The 14141-nt window shown below is 47.9% G+C and overlaps 1 protein-coding gene across 2 annotated transcripts in view; it reads right to left on the reverse strand.

Annotated features, from left to right (window-relative positions):
* CORO1C (coronin 1C) overlaps nucleotides 1-14141 on the reverse strand; it is a 54073-nt gene that overhangs the window by 3788 nt on the left and 36144 nt on the right. For both annotated transcript variants that reach the window (XM_054844809.1, XM_054844810.1), the window contains exons 3-8: nucleotides 12588-12710; nucleotides 5542-5671; nucleotides 3680-3861; nucleotides 2977-3096; nucleotides 2247-2351; nucleotides 926-1071 (exon numbers count right to left, since the gene is read on the reverse strand). In XM_054844809.1, the coding sequence (XP_054700784.1) occupies nucleotides 926-1071; nucleotides 2247-2351; nucleotides 2977-3096; nucleotides 3680-3861; nucleotides 5542-5671; nucleotides 12588-12710 (806 nt within the window). The remainder of the gene's footprint in view (nucleotides 1-925; nucleotides 1072-2246; nucleotides 2352-2976; nucleotides 3097-3679; nucleotides 3862-5541; nucleotides 5672-12587; nucleotides 12711-14141) is intronic.

Raw genomic sequence — 14141 nt, forward strand, 5'->3', positions numbered from 1 at the left:
GGGCTCGGTTCTGCTGCTCACACGCAGCAGCGTACAGGGACACACAGGCGATGGAAACCGAGCAACCCCAAGGAGTCACAGCCCGGCCACGTTAGGACGTGCAGGGTTCTGTAAGGGCTGGAGGAAGCCACCTGGGTGCGTGCAGAGCCCCCGCTCAGGTACCGGGTGACTTCAGAGGGTCACAGTTTGGCCACTGCTCGGACCGCGGGGACAAGCACCGCAGTGATGATTTACAGGTACGCGCTAGCCAGCCTTCTGCTCGCCGCTCACCCGCGTCTCCACGCCCCGCTCACCCCTGCAGCCCTGCTGCTGAAGTGTTCCTCTGCTTCAGGCAAGCGCAGGCTCTGCTCCCCTCCAGGGGCTCCTGCTTTCGTTAATAATCAAAGGAGCATCAAAGGGGCAACACCCAGCACGTTCCCTGCCAGCGGTGTGTCAGGAGCCGCTGCAGTGACACAAACCCGCTTTCCTGAGATGCCTTCCTCCTTTGCCACGTTTTCCCTGGCAATTCCTCTGGTCGCTGCATTGCTGCTTTAATTACTCTCTAAATTCCCCAAACCAGCTTCCAACCTGCTTGCTGTGTACAAGCTGGAGACTGATATCAGACTTAGGCACCAAATTTTATCAGAGATGTTGACAGCGTAGGCTGTAACCGTCCTGATGCTAATTTTTCTGCAGAGAATGTATTCTGCTAGAGCTCACTTGTTCATTTGTAACGGACTCAGCCCAAGCTCCAGCATATTTTGAGGTTCTGTCATGTTATGCCCAGCACAACTATCGCTTCATTCCCAACAAACACTGCAGAAACTATATATAGTGTGGCAGAGAGGTTTTCCCAGCTGTGGGGAATTAATTTTTGAAGGGCTGAACTTGCGAGGGGGTGGCTTGCTATGACAACGCTACCCATGCCGAGAGCCCCTCTCCTTACCTGGCAATCTCACACTTGTTCACATCAAGGCCCCTCTTTGGCATGAACCCCATGCCCCTCTGCGGCTCTTTGCTGCTGAAGGTGTTGAGGTAGTGAACGTAGGGGGATTCGTCCGTGATCTCAAAGTAGCGAATGCTGCTGTCACCCTGCAAGAAGCGAAAGGAGGACCACTCCGGAGGCTGGAGGGGCCAGCGCTCCCCGTGCTGGGGCAGGCAGCCCCCGGTCTCACCCGATAACCTTTCCTTCCAGGAACACCGGTGGCCACAGAGTAATGTGCAGTTTGTAGCTTTTTTTTTTTTTTCCCCAAGCTAAAACTTGCATTGCTTGCCAGTGGAATACGTCTGGGGCTGCTCACGGCAGTCGCCATCAGACAGCACAGCGCTGTGTTTCGCTATCCACACGGCATCCGCAGAACCACCGTAAAGCGGATCCCTACTGTAACCCAAGTACATCAGCTGAACAGTCTCTCAGCGATAAGCGCTGTTCTTCAAAATACCGTGGTACGGTGACCTGAGCTCGCTCTTCAGGACTGGGGGTGTCAACTTCCACACCTCCTCTCGTGAAAAAGGTAAACCTTCTGCCACAGCCAGGCAGCAAGGCTCTAAGGCAGTTTCTCTTTGATTCCAGGCAATTCTACTACACTAGCATCCCTGAAAGAGCAGAGGAGGTAGCAGATGTAGACCAAGTATTTCTCATTAGCTGTTTACACAGATGGGATTCTTGAGCGTACTTGTATGGATCCTCCTGTGTAATTATTTGTTCATCTTGTCTTTGGCTCCTGTTGTAGGAAGCCCAAAGCTGCGGCATCAGAAGTGGGCACTTCAGAGCACTTAATGCCTACAAATTGCTTTTAGAAAGAAGCACGATTCCAGCTTTCCATTATTTAACCCTGCAAAATTACAGCGAGTGCTGCTACATGCTCCATCATCTTCAAGCACAAGGAGGACAACATCTAAAACGTACCTTCCTCCCACGCCAACGTACAATCATTTGGGTAACACCAAGAAGAGATGTTTTGACAGTATCTGACGTGTGGCACAAAGAGCAGCTTTACCTAAATAAATCCATCTCAAAGAAACATCCAACTGCATACCAGACCTTGGCAGGGGAGACTTCACAGGCTGTCTGTATGGTCCTGCAGAGTGAGGATCAAACCGATTTCAGAGCAGCCTGACTTGTCCGCAGTCCTGACCACTGCTGCCGTGCTCACTTTTGGTTCTACCTTTCTCAGCTGAGACACTTGGGGAACCTTCTACAGGCATTGTTCATTCAACAGGAGTCTCCCTCTACACAAGCCTAGTCATTCCAAAGCTTCTCTTACCTTGCCACACAAGTAAATAATGTTGGTATCTGGATCGTAGAACGGCAGCAGGACCCCATTGCTGGTGTCCATCTCATGAAGGGCTATGGGCTCCTCCATGTTTTTCTGGAAATAAAAAAAGTGCCAGTGATGTTAATGAAGAATGGAAAAGCTCACGTTAATGTAGGATCTAAATTATTAACAGTTCTTTGCAGCGGTGTCTTCACCACCCTGAAGGATCCGTGTGTTACAATAGCAAACGCTATAAATGTTCACGAGCTTACTCATTCTCCAAGGACATTTTAATCACAAAATGCAATAAAAGCAGGACTCAAGAAAATTCACAAAGTCAAGGGAAAGATGTGACATAGTCACGTCAGCAAGTGTCTTGTGCTGGTGTGGTGGGATTGTCGCTGTCTTGTTCTGCATATATAACGTACAGAATGAAGCGACCTTCACACAGCCACTCTGCTCGCTGTGTACATCTTCTCAGACACTTTAAACATGCTTCATCGCTGCTCTTGGTAAGGCGGGGATGGATACAAGAGAACTAATTCCTTTACTGAGTGAACATCAACCCTAAATAACGGTAATACCTTCCAGCACAGGAAGCCAGCATAGGAGCAGGCAGCAGCTGGAAGAGGGAATATACTCGAGTGTATGAACCATGAATTTAGTGAGTGACCGCAGGTCTGGGCTAGGACCTCAAGGGATGTTACAACAGCCAGGTAAGAATAGGACAGGAACCTACTGGATTCCAAAGGGCAAGCTGCCGTTCGCTCATGCGGCTGAAGCCAGTTGTGAAGATGTTTCCATCAGCGAGGAAAATGGCTCGCATGGGCCGGGCTCCCTCGTGGGTTTTCTCTTTCTCCTGAAAGAGATTTACAGATCAGCCCCTAGCAAGGAACAGGAATCCCACCTGGTGGTGGCTTCTCTTCTGGCTGCACGGAATCTCTGGCAGGACTCACTGCTCCTCCACACAGGATGCTGACTACACGGAGCAACATCCAACTATCTTTGCCCAACGCTTGAGGGAAGAAACAAATTACTAAACTACAAAAGAAGTGGTCATTCCTGGCTCATTTCAGCTTTGCCTATCAGACTCTTGCAAGGTTGAAGGAAGACTTGTGTGCAAGCTACGACACATATGCAGGCTGCTAAATCTCCACTTTTCATACACAACTTTGGAACTGTAATTATACAAAAGGATTAGACGTGGAATTACACTCATGCAGGTTTTAAAACTGAGCCCTAAAATCCTAGTTCAAACACTAATCCCAATAAACCCACACAAATCCTTCAACTACTGCTATCCCTTCTTAATTTTTTCCCCACTTTGAAAAACACATCTAAACATGGTATGCACTAAGCAAAAAGGTTCTTTCTCTATATGGTCTTGCTAACTCTCTGCTGGAATGAAACCCATTGCTTCTTTAATTATTGTGCAAACTTACAGCAACGATTTCTTGTTTCCTGGGGTCAATAACTCGAACTTTTTTGTCTTTGGAAGCTGTACAGATTAGGCTGCCATTGCGATTCCAGCTCACATTGTAAATCATATCCACATGCATGTCATCCAAGTTTATGAGGGCTTCACCTGTTCCCACATTCCAGATGATGATTGCATTATCACAACCTAAAAGAGAAAATAACAGCTAAAGTCCCAACACTGGTGTATACAGGAAAAAAAAGAAAAACAGCATCACGGAACAAGGAATAAAACCTGCTGCAGCTCCAAAGCTTCAGATGCTGACTCTGAAACACGCTCTATGCACCATCACGTAGGCAGAGCCCCACACTGCACATCCTCGCTCAGATACAGGCTCAGAGCAAGGACCAAGCAGCCAGAGGAGGCACCAAATTCTCCCCCTGAAATCATCGAGCACCTTCTGAGAGGTGCCGTAGCCATCTCAAACAAAGGCAGTTTATTTGGGAGTATCTGGCCACCACCCCAGCCAAGGTGCTTGCCTACGGGCTGGGGGGCATGTGGAAGTGTGCCCTGGCCACCGCTACTGCAGCAGCTTTGTGCAGGAGCTCTTGGGTCTTGGCTCAACCGCAGGACTAGAGAGCAAGAGATGCCAAGGGCAAAGAGGCGATGTTCTTACAGCTCCATACATGAGAATACTGGCTGGCAGCCAGTCGTTCCCTTCTCGGGTCAAGAGATCTGCGGCAGAAAGAGTAAAAGTGGCACGGACGGAAAACAGACAAGCGACAATAGGAGAAACGGCAGAACAAAGGGAAAAAAGAATGGCAGGCAGCAAAAGCTGAGGTCAGCACTTTCACAAGGACTACAGCCATCAGGTGGGTGGTTTTGTTCAAGGACCAGACAGCAAGAAGACAAAGATAAGGTGACAGCAAAATAAAGAGCAGGTAAGGGAGGGAAAGCACGACACGTGACTGAGCAATTTCTCCTAAGGCTCTGGAGGGGTGAAAACATGTAACAAGGCAAAAGATAACAATCGCTCTGAACTCCCAAAGGGCGTGGAAGACATCCGAAATCAGTTTGTGGTCACCAGGAGGAACCCTGGAGACTGCAGTGACCTGGCCGCATCCCTTCTCCTCTGTGTTTCTTAGGAGTAATCCTGGCCAGACTGCCTGCACACACACATCTTGCTGCTTGTGAGTACAGAGTCCGTAAAAATCACCTTCTCCTTTTGTACGCTCTCACACTCAGTTTCACTACATTAACTGCCACAAGGTCTGCAAGTCCAAACGTTTTTGGGGAAACCAGATCAAAACGAAACCGGTACCTCCAAAGGCATTTATATCCCAGAAAACACACAGCTCATCCAGCAGTCCTGCTGAAAGGATTTACTTCTTTTATTGGGCTCCAACCTAAAGGTCATGCTATCAAAGTCTCAGACTGTGCTAATCGGTAATGACCTATCCATTTCATTTCCATAATGATGTGACTGTTTTTCAGTGGTCAAAAGGATCTCATTGCATAGACTGTACCAGTCGAGGAGACAATTTTGAAAATGCTGAAAGCACGTGGGAGGAGCAGTCAGACCCTGCGATATCTCGCAGGGATCAGTGCAAAGGAGAAACAGTTGGGCCTTTTATAAAAGTATATGAAAACAGAGATGAGGAGAGTGCAGAAGTAAATAGTTATCAGTGGATGAAATCTGCAGATCAAGTAAAGTCTGGAACAATTTTAACACTGTAATTCATGCCTCCAGAGAATTTCCTGGTTCTTGTCCCTGTAGACTGAAGATAACAGAAAAAGAGTCAACAGGCTCTTCTCCAAAACACCTGGTGTGCAAACAAAACATGAGGGAGAGACACTTGTTGACCCCGCAGCACCGACGCACCGTACCTGCGCTGAGCAGCACGTTGCGTGCCGTCGGATGCCAAGCCACGATGCCGACTCTCTTGGAATGGCCTTCTAACACTACCACCGGCTCTGTCAGGGACAGGGTGAGTCCGTTCTCGGGAATCTGCCACACCTGGAAAGAGGAAAGGAAAGACAGTTAGCCAAGGGCCAGCCCCTCTGAAGAGCGTGGTACTCGTTTGCTTCCTGCATCCTGTGCCATGCCGCAGCAGAAGCCCGAGTTGTCACTTCTCGATATAAACAGGAAGAGAGAATTGGGGAGGGAATCGTTCCCAGCCACCCATGAACCTTCAGCTGATCTGTGCGTAACATCCTTGCCAGCACATAACCACCGGCTACTACCACTGCAAACGCCCCGTTATCACTGCGTCTAGAGATCCATTTGTGTCAGATGCTGCCTGTGAAGGATTCAAAAAACTTCGCCTTGCCCCTCAAATTCCATCTGAACAAGCTGCTGTCTTCTCAAATTATGCTTGTCCCTCGGAGGGACAATATTGCAGCTATACTGTGCCTGCTTTTTATTTCTTTAGAAATACTGGCAATCAGATTTCGCATTATGTTCAGAGTCTCCTTTCAGACACCATTTAACTGGGGAAGAGCAGTTTGGTCTGGCAAAGGTTCAAGCGGCCCAAGCTAGCATTGCAGAAACTACCTTCGAATGGAGCAAACTGCCTGCTCGGTAACACAACCCTTCAGTCGCAAGTACCTTCCGGAAAGTGCCACCAGGAGGAACAACAGCCCCCCAAGGATCGCAGAGCACCGGAATTCCAGCTGTGGAGTCAGAGCAGGTTTATGCACGGAGGGAGGCGGCTTCTGCAACTGGCAGGGACCAGGGATGGGAGAGACAAAACTCATCACCCCATGCCCCAAGGTGGGATCAGCCCTACCAAAACTATTCCTGCAATTCAGCACTGGATAATCATCTTCCAACTGAATTTTACCTACATCTAGTGTATTAAACAATTAAACAGAGCACCCATCAGTGAGCAATTATAGCTACCTATAGATAGGTGGCAGCATTAGAGCACATTTGCTTCGCTTTCTATTGTTTGCTTTTCCTGGCGGTAGAGAACAGGGCTGGCCAGCCCCTGCCCAGGATGCCCAAGAAGCTGTCAGAGCCAGCAGATGCAAGCTGAGCGGATTTCGGAAGGGAGGCAGACAGACATGCATGAGGGCGATGTGGATTTTTGCGCTAATCCCGGTTTCTCCCTTCTCGCAGGGATGGCTGCTGCTTAAATAAAACCCACCGAGATGCAACAACTCTCAGCGTGTACCAGCTCACCTCTAAACAACCCTAAAATGATTTCAGTTTTCACCGATGCATCTCTCGGCGCCGTCCCTCCCCGCACCCTCGGCATTCCAGGAGGAACGACCTGCGACAGGCACACAACCTCAGCAGAGAATTTCTCTGCAAGGGTTGAAAATCCCTCTTTCTCTTCCTGCCTGATGGAACAGTGCTAGCAACAAGATGATGTAAACTGAGGCTTTTACCAGCAATCATGTTTTATAAACTGGGTTGCAAACCGGAGCTGTTCAGCCTAGAGAAGCAGGATGCTGTCCCGCTCGCTTCCAATTCAACACCAGCTTTGCTAGCGACTGCAGCCACAGCACGCCTTGCGAACTGCCACAAATCATTTCACCTGCCCAATACACGATAAAACTGGGTTACGAAGCCGTCGGTTTTTACAGAAGCAGCCTTCTTCTTGCCAGTCAGGGAATAACAACCTGACAGCAGCAACAATTTAGAATACGTCTGCTGACAGGGGGAACTTTAACATCAGTCTGCTAAAACCAGTACCTGCACCTAAACGCCGTAACTGTGTGCAGGTCTCTCAGACGAACCGCCTCCAAAGCCCTCACAGTCGTAAGCACCGATGCAACGCTGCAGGGAACGGGTATTACCTAAACCAGTAAGAAAGCTGGAAAGAGACGATCATCGCTGGGAGACCCCAGCAGAAGAGGCAGTGCGGGACAGGGATGGGAGGTGCCCAGCAGAGCACTGGGTGACACCGGTGTGGGGTGGAGGATGCTCAACACGAGCAGCTCAGGTCTGACAGCTCCGCCTGGGACACAGCTGACGTGGGGATGCGAAACACAAAACACCCCAGAACCACTTCTCCACTAGGTGACAAGTCCACGACAGCCAAGACTGACCCACGCAAGTCGATGCTACACCGAGGATTAAGCAGGGAGCCAGGCATCTGGTTATTCCAGAGCCCTGAGGAGCCCTTCAAAACGGCGAGCCTTGATGAACACAGCCATTTCCTCCCCTGAGAGAAACGGTGCAGCACAACGGCCTGCCCCAACTCACAGCCTCACCCTGTCTGTGGCGGAAGCTTTGAAAACTGAATTTATTCACAAGATGACCCAGGAGCGCCATGAGCTTCTGGACCTGCGGACAAGGCAGGCAGGGACGGCAGCAGGGTCAGAGCAGCTTCTACACCCGCAGCTGCAGCCAGCCTTCCTCCCAGCCCAGGGGCAGCCGGGGCGAAGGGACCGCGTCCCCTAGACCCCCCCACTTCCGCAACGGTGCCGGGATCCTCCTGTGCAAGCGCAGCTTCACAGAGAAGTAACTCGTGTGCCAGAAAACTCCAGGACCAAGTTTAAACGGGAGCCAGCGAGTACAGGGGGTGGGAGAGGAACAGGAGGTATTAGAGGCAAAATACCAATGAAAAGGTTTTTTTAAAAGCCTCTGGAGGACAGATTTTCTAATTTTTTTTTCTTTAAGGGAAAGCCCCTATAGTTTACAGCAGCTGCAGACCAGTGTAATCCTCTGCAGATTACAGAAACTATTGACCTAATAATCCTGCTTGGTATTGCAAAAAAAAAAAAAAAAAAGCTAGGAGTGCGAAAGGTCGGGGTACGCTCCCAAGCGAGCTGGCCCACTCATTCCCGCACAGGGTGGGGTGCCTGGCTGCAGCGTGGGATGAAATTAGATTCACGGGGAAAATTAAGGAACTTTCGCTTTGGATGCAGGAGCCAGCCTGCTGAAGGTGAGGACTCAGGATGAGTACACAAAGGAAACCTTAAAATATTGCAAGATAGCTGGACATCAGTAACAGTTTGTTGACTCTCCGACTTGTGGGGGTTTTTGGGTTGTTCGGTTTATTTTGGTTTTGTGGGTTTTTTTTTTTTTAAAGTTAACATGTCTGATCTGTTTGCGATAGAGGAAGTGAAGTCACGCCCTGGTGGTGTGCAGAGGTTTGGGTCTCAGAGGAAGAGCAGGAGGGGGAAAGGTTTTGCACAAACAGCATGTGAGAAGGAAAATAAAGCAAACTTTTTCAGCACTTATTTTTATACCCTTTAAAGAGAATCAAATAGTGTCTCTTCTGGCTCTACACCAACCTGCAGAGAAGACTGTTAAGTCAATTTCTAGAAACATCATCAATTCCTACATCCACATTAGGTGAGGAAACAAATGAGTTTGAGCCCTGGGGTTTATCTACGTCCCTGCTCTCGTATCGCTGCAGGAAAAGGCACTTGGCACATCCATTTTTCATAGCTGCAAGACCTTCTCCAGAGGCGGCCAGTCCTGGTTCATCCTGTCCCGGTACCACACCTTAACCGTCTGCAATCAGGTTGGGGTCCCAGGTCATTGCAAGGGCTCCAGTTTAGTTTTTAAAACAATTTGCTCAATCAAATGAACTCTACTCTGGCCATTACATGCAAACTCATTAGTATTCACCTTCTGATGAAGCACATTTTCCATATCTGAGAAAGGCCATCTGATACCATCTCCAAGCCTTTATACAATCAAATATTTTCCAGCCGAATTAAAAAACCTGCAGTACATTACAGCCATTCAGCAAAATATCAAGCATAAATATTTAAAGTAATTCCTTATTTGTTGGCACAAGAAAATCGTTCTTCAAAAAAGAGCTCCAGAAGAGGCCACAGAAGGTATCCGCATGCCACAGTGTTTTTAAAGGAAGTCTTTCTGAGAGCAACTCGGAGCGGAGGAGATGGGGACTCCCCGTCCCCCTCTTCTTCTCCAAAAGAAGAGAGAAGAGAGAAATTCGGCAAGAAACCAGCAAATGGGGCAGAGAGGCTACTGCCAGTACCCACATCGCATCGCCTGTCTGATTAGGGCTCTGGTGTTACGTTGGACATATGAAATGGACATTCTGGAGCACTAAGAACAAGGCGTGAAGAGGAAATACTTAAACACTCGCAGACTACAAGTATTTCATTTTATGTCCAACCACTTCAAGAGAGTTGTATCTGCCAGCTCAGAAGGAATCTGTTGGCTTCGCACTCCAACTGGGAAGGGCACCAACCATCTTTTTCTTCTCTACCTCCAAATAATTTCTGAATGCATCAGACGTGACAGCAGAAGGAATAAGTGTATCACCTGAAACTGTCAGATCACACCTATCAAGTGACTTTATCAGACAAACAATGCAGCTACCAACAGTTAAACCTCTAAAGCTGTCCAAGCCACAAAGCCCAGCAGTATCAGAAAAAGATGTCCTCTTTCCCAGTCCTTTATTTCAACCCCTAGTCTAAGGAACTCAAACCTGCTCAAGGTTTAGAAGCAGCTCACAGGGTATTTCCACCTTCTACCAATATGAGTTCTTATTTACATGAAAATGCCTCTGGCTTTTGAAAGGGCCAAATTAACTTTTCTTGTGCAACACAAAGACTGCAGACAGTTCAAAAAGTTATGGCTACAGGTAATCAGCCCTCTCACCCCAGAGATGTTGGTTAGACAGCATCTCAAAGCCTCAACAAGGATCTACTGGATGTCGATGAGATCTTTTGTGGCAGAGGGCAAGATCCTAAATCCTCGAGTGCCAATGCTCAGATGGTCTTTAAAACCATAAGGTATTTTTTAAAAAGCAGCTGGCACTTCTGCAGAAAGCCACATGATTTCCTCCACCACATCACTACTTCTCATTTCACATTGGCTAACGGAGAGTTCAGAGCTGACGAACAACCACATATCCTTTAAAGTAAAGTGAGTTTATTCAGTGACAGGCTGTTCAGGAAGCAGGACTCCAAAACCTTTACCGAAGAAAAGCAAAGAAAACAGGATGCTAAGTTACCCATGCCAGGACAGAAAAGCAATTAAAAATGGGAAGGCTCATTAGCTCATCCAATTTGTTTCCAAACAGTCCAGGCCCGGGTTGCTCTTTACACACTCTAGCTCTGTCCAGCCCAGTTAACAACTGTCCCAAATGATTTGGGATACGTCATTTCCCATCAGAATTTATGCGATACTTAACAGGAGATTCAACTTAAGTCTTCAGTCCTCTTTGCTGTCTTCATCACTACTCTCGGCACTTGGCTTCACCGCATTTTCAACCTCCAGCTAACACGCACCTAACGTCTTCCAAACCACGAGCTGCACATGCTTGTTCCTTCAAGAGCAGCAAGAACTCACTTATTGCACCTTCCCAGCTGCTTGCTGCCTTGCACACAAGACACGGTCACACCAACAGGTACCACGCACGAACACAAGTGTGCAAACTTACAGCCAGCTACACCGCGGTGCCTGTCCCCACGTGTGTTGCCTCCGGGGACGGAGGGGAAGCTCATCCCCTGCTCCTGCGGTTGTTGCTTATCTGCACACACCGAGCAGACAACCTACTGTGAACCCACGCCCCACGGAGCCTGTTTGCGCAGTTGTAGGCTCAGATTCTTGCAGACAGTTTGTGTCTACATTAGGAGCATTTGGACAACTTTGGACAACTTGTAAGCGAACACTGTTGGTTTTTCTGCATAATTCAATCCCTCTGGAGCCTCACAACATACTTGTCATTGCACTTGGATTAGAGACTTATTTTGCCTCCATGAAGGCAGCTATGGACCTTAGCTTCGCCTGCTTCTGTTGATGCTCATGTTTCAGAGACTGTTCCTTCCAACTCGCAGCCCTTCTGGATCCTGGTTTTTGGAGGAACATTCCTGCATCCTTCAAAGCTTCGTTCTAGCCCAGTAGTGAACGTTACAAATGCAGAAGCTTGTTGTTTTGTTTAATATTAAATATAGTACATTTCGTTAACATGCTTCAGCTTCCAAGACTGAGAGATCACAGGCAAGAGCTGTCCCAGGATAAGCCTCTTGGGATGAATCCCCTCCCAAACATTTTAACGATGAACAGAAGCAAAGGAATTTATCTGACATGATCTATAATAAGATTTCAATATAACATTCAGCCTACAGCATTTCTAAATATGGCCAAAGATCACTGAAGTTATTTGGCATTATTTCATCTTACAAGGATTTTCTTTCACTTATTCTGCTGTGTTTGCATACACGGGATTCCACATCCATCATGGAGCAAGGTCGTCTATTGTTCAGTGGGCTCTGACAGAGGTAAAATAGGTCTCAGGACCAAGGCTGGCAGGTGCAGAATTTGGATTATTTTTTATTTATTTATTAAAAAAATCCCAACCCCTTTTGACATCTACTCACAACCTGTAGATATAGGAAAATATGACAGTGTCACCCTTCAATCAAGGGCTGAAGCAATTCTGAAACCCTTCTTCCCCTCCAGTTCTCATCTCTTCCCAACACACACCAGTGCATCCATTAGGATATTCGAGGTAAGGAACCATCTCAGTCTTCTGCAAAGCACTACAAGTCAAAACACCTCACCACTGACTGGCACTCTTTTTTCTCTTTCCTCTTCCCAGACATCAGAGAAATCCCCAAGGGAAGGTAAAAGGGAAGAGCAACTGAAGACAAAGCCAAGAAGACACAGGCCAAGTGCATTACACAAAGTGCCATCTCAGTGCTGGAGAGATTCTCCTCAGAAGTCTGAGGCTGCACCTTCTCCAACATAACACAAGAAGAAAGTACCAAATTCCGCTTTTACTCAGGTAATAAAGCTTGCTCTGCTATTTTTGTTCCAATTTTTAGCTAGGTTTCTTAAGCTGAGACAAAATGCAATCTGCAGAATGCCCATGGCCAATCTCACATCAGCAAGGACTCTGCCCTTGGCGTCGGAACAGGAGATGTCTTCAGAAATACAAGTGTCATTTGCGGCATGAAGCAAACCCCACCCCGCGAGACAAATTAAATACACTTACCATGACGGTGCAGTCCTCAGAGCCACTGGCGATGACCTGGTCATTATGAGGACACCAGTCTATGTCCAGCACCGGTCCTGTGTGGCCACACACTGTTGGGTAGGACTTGTCAATTCTGCCTGTCTGGAGGGGGGACACAAGAAAGAGAGCTGTAATACACAGACAGCAGAGAACACATCTCAGAGTGGAGGAAGATGCTTCCTAATTCTCCATTAGCTCTTTCAGCATTCACAATTTCATGAAATTTGAATCATCTTGTGTATCGGTAGAGGAAACAAAGCGACAAGTCTTTTCTCCAGCACCAACTGGCTGGGAACTCCGGACAGTGGAAGACAAGGGTCCAGAGGTTCAGCACGGGGAGGCTGTGCTCCCCCTCGGACGCAGGGATGCTTTGCTGTCCGTATCTGAGCATTTGCTGCGACACCGCCCCTTTGTCCGTCCCCAGTGTTTCGGGAAGAGGTCTCTACCCGACCAGCGAAGCTCTGGTTTTGTCTGTGCTTCACAACAGTGGCCAGCGACAGCTAAATATAACCGAACTAAAATTTTAATTGAAGGGTGTTGCTGGTCATTGAATTTACCAAGTCTGCCTGTTTTCATGATAGAAGTATTTCGCTTAGATGGAAAGTTTTTAGGGCACAGTTGTGCACAGTAAAATACTGTTTTCAGGAGTAAATTCTGCCGAGACAGACTGTCACAGCCACCCACCCCGATCTGTACCTGCCTCTCCACGGCCAGAGGACCAGGGCCACCAGCACGCTGCCAAAGTCAAGCTCACTACTCAGATAAACTTTCCAAGAAAAACAAGCAAACGAGATGTTCCCATTTGAACCGAGACAAATCTAGCGATGCCAATGCAGTTGTTGAAAAGACACCAACTTTGCCAACCATTTTGCTGACGGAGCCTCTTAATATCCTGAAGCATCTGACCCCCCCAAACTGCTGATGCACCTAAGACCCCAGCTTCCTCTGCGTGAAAGGAAATAAAAATCACTGTAGCTAATCATTGTTCTCTCTCTTGGTCAAGCCTTGCACACACAGGAAGGAATATTTAACACACTGAAGATGCACGGCAGGGTGAACAGGAGACTCTTGCACTCCCAGAGCCAGAACTCCAACAGGTTTTGTTTCCAGGGAATGCCGTGATGGCCTTTTCCTGAGTGATGGGAGAAGAGAAGCAGGAGGGAAAGATCTGGGACAGGATCTTCTTTGTGTTTAAACACGCAGAAGAATGGCAGAAGTGAAATGCCAGCCATTTCGGTGATAACGTTCCCCAAGCTCGGAGGTTACACCCCTCAATACACAGCTCCTACCCACCTCTGCGCGGAAGGCTGCTCCTATTCCCCGCTGCCTTACGTACAAAGGAGCAGAACGATGCTGGGTCCCCTCTTTTGAAGACTACTGACCTGAAGACCTCTACTGGCAACAAAACAAGATATAGATCCAAACAGACTAAGTTACAGAAACAAAACAACTGCTATTTCCTAAATGCCCAAATTTAGGTCTCAAAGAAAAGACTGTCTCACTGAGTCAAATGCTCTTGAAATTATTAAAAGT

Source organism: Grus americana, chromosome 16, assembly GCF_028858705.1.
Source record: "Grus americana isolate bGruAme1 chromosome 16, bGruAme1.mat, whole genome shotgun sequence".
Classification (NCBI taxonomy): Eukaryota; Metazoa; Chordata; class Aves; order Gruiformes; family Gruidae; genus Grus; species Grus americana.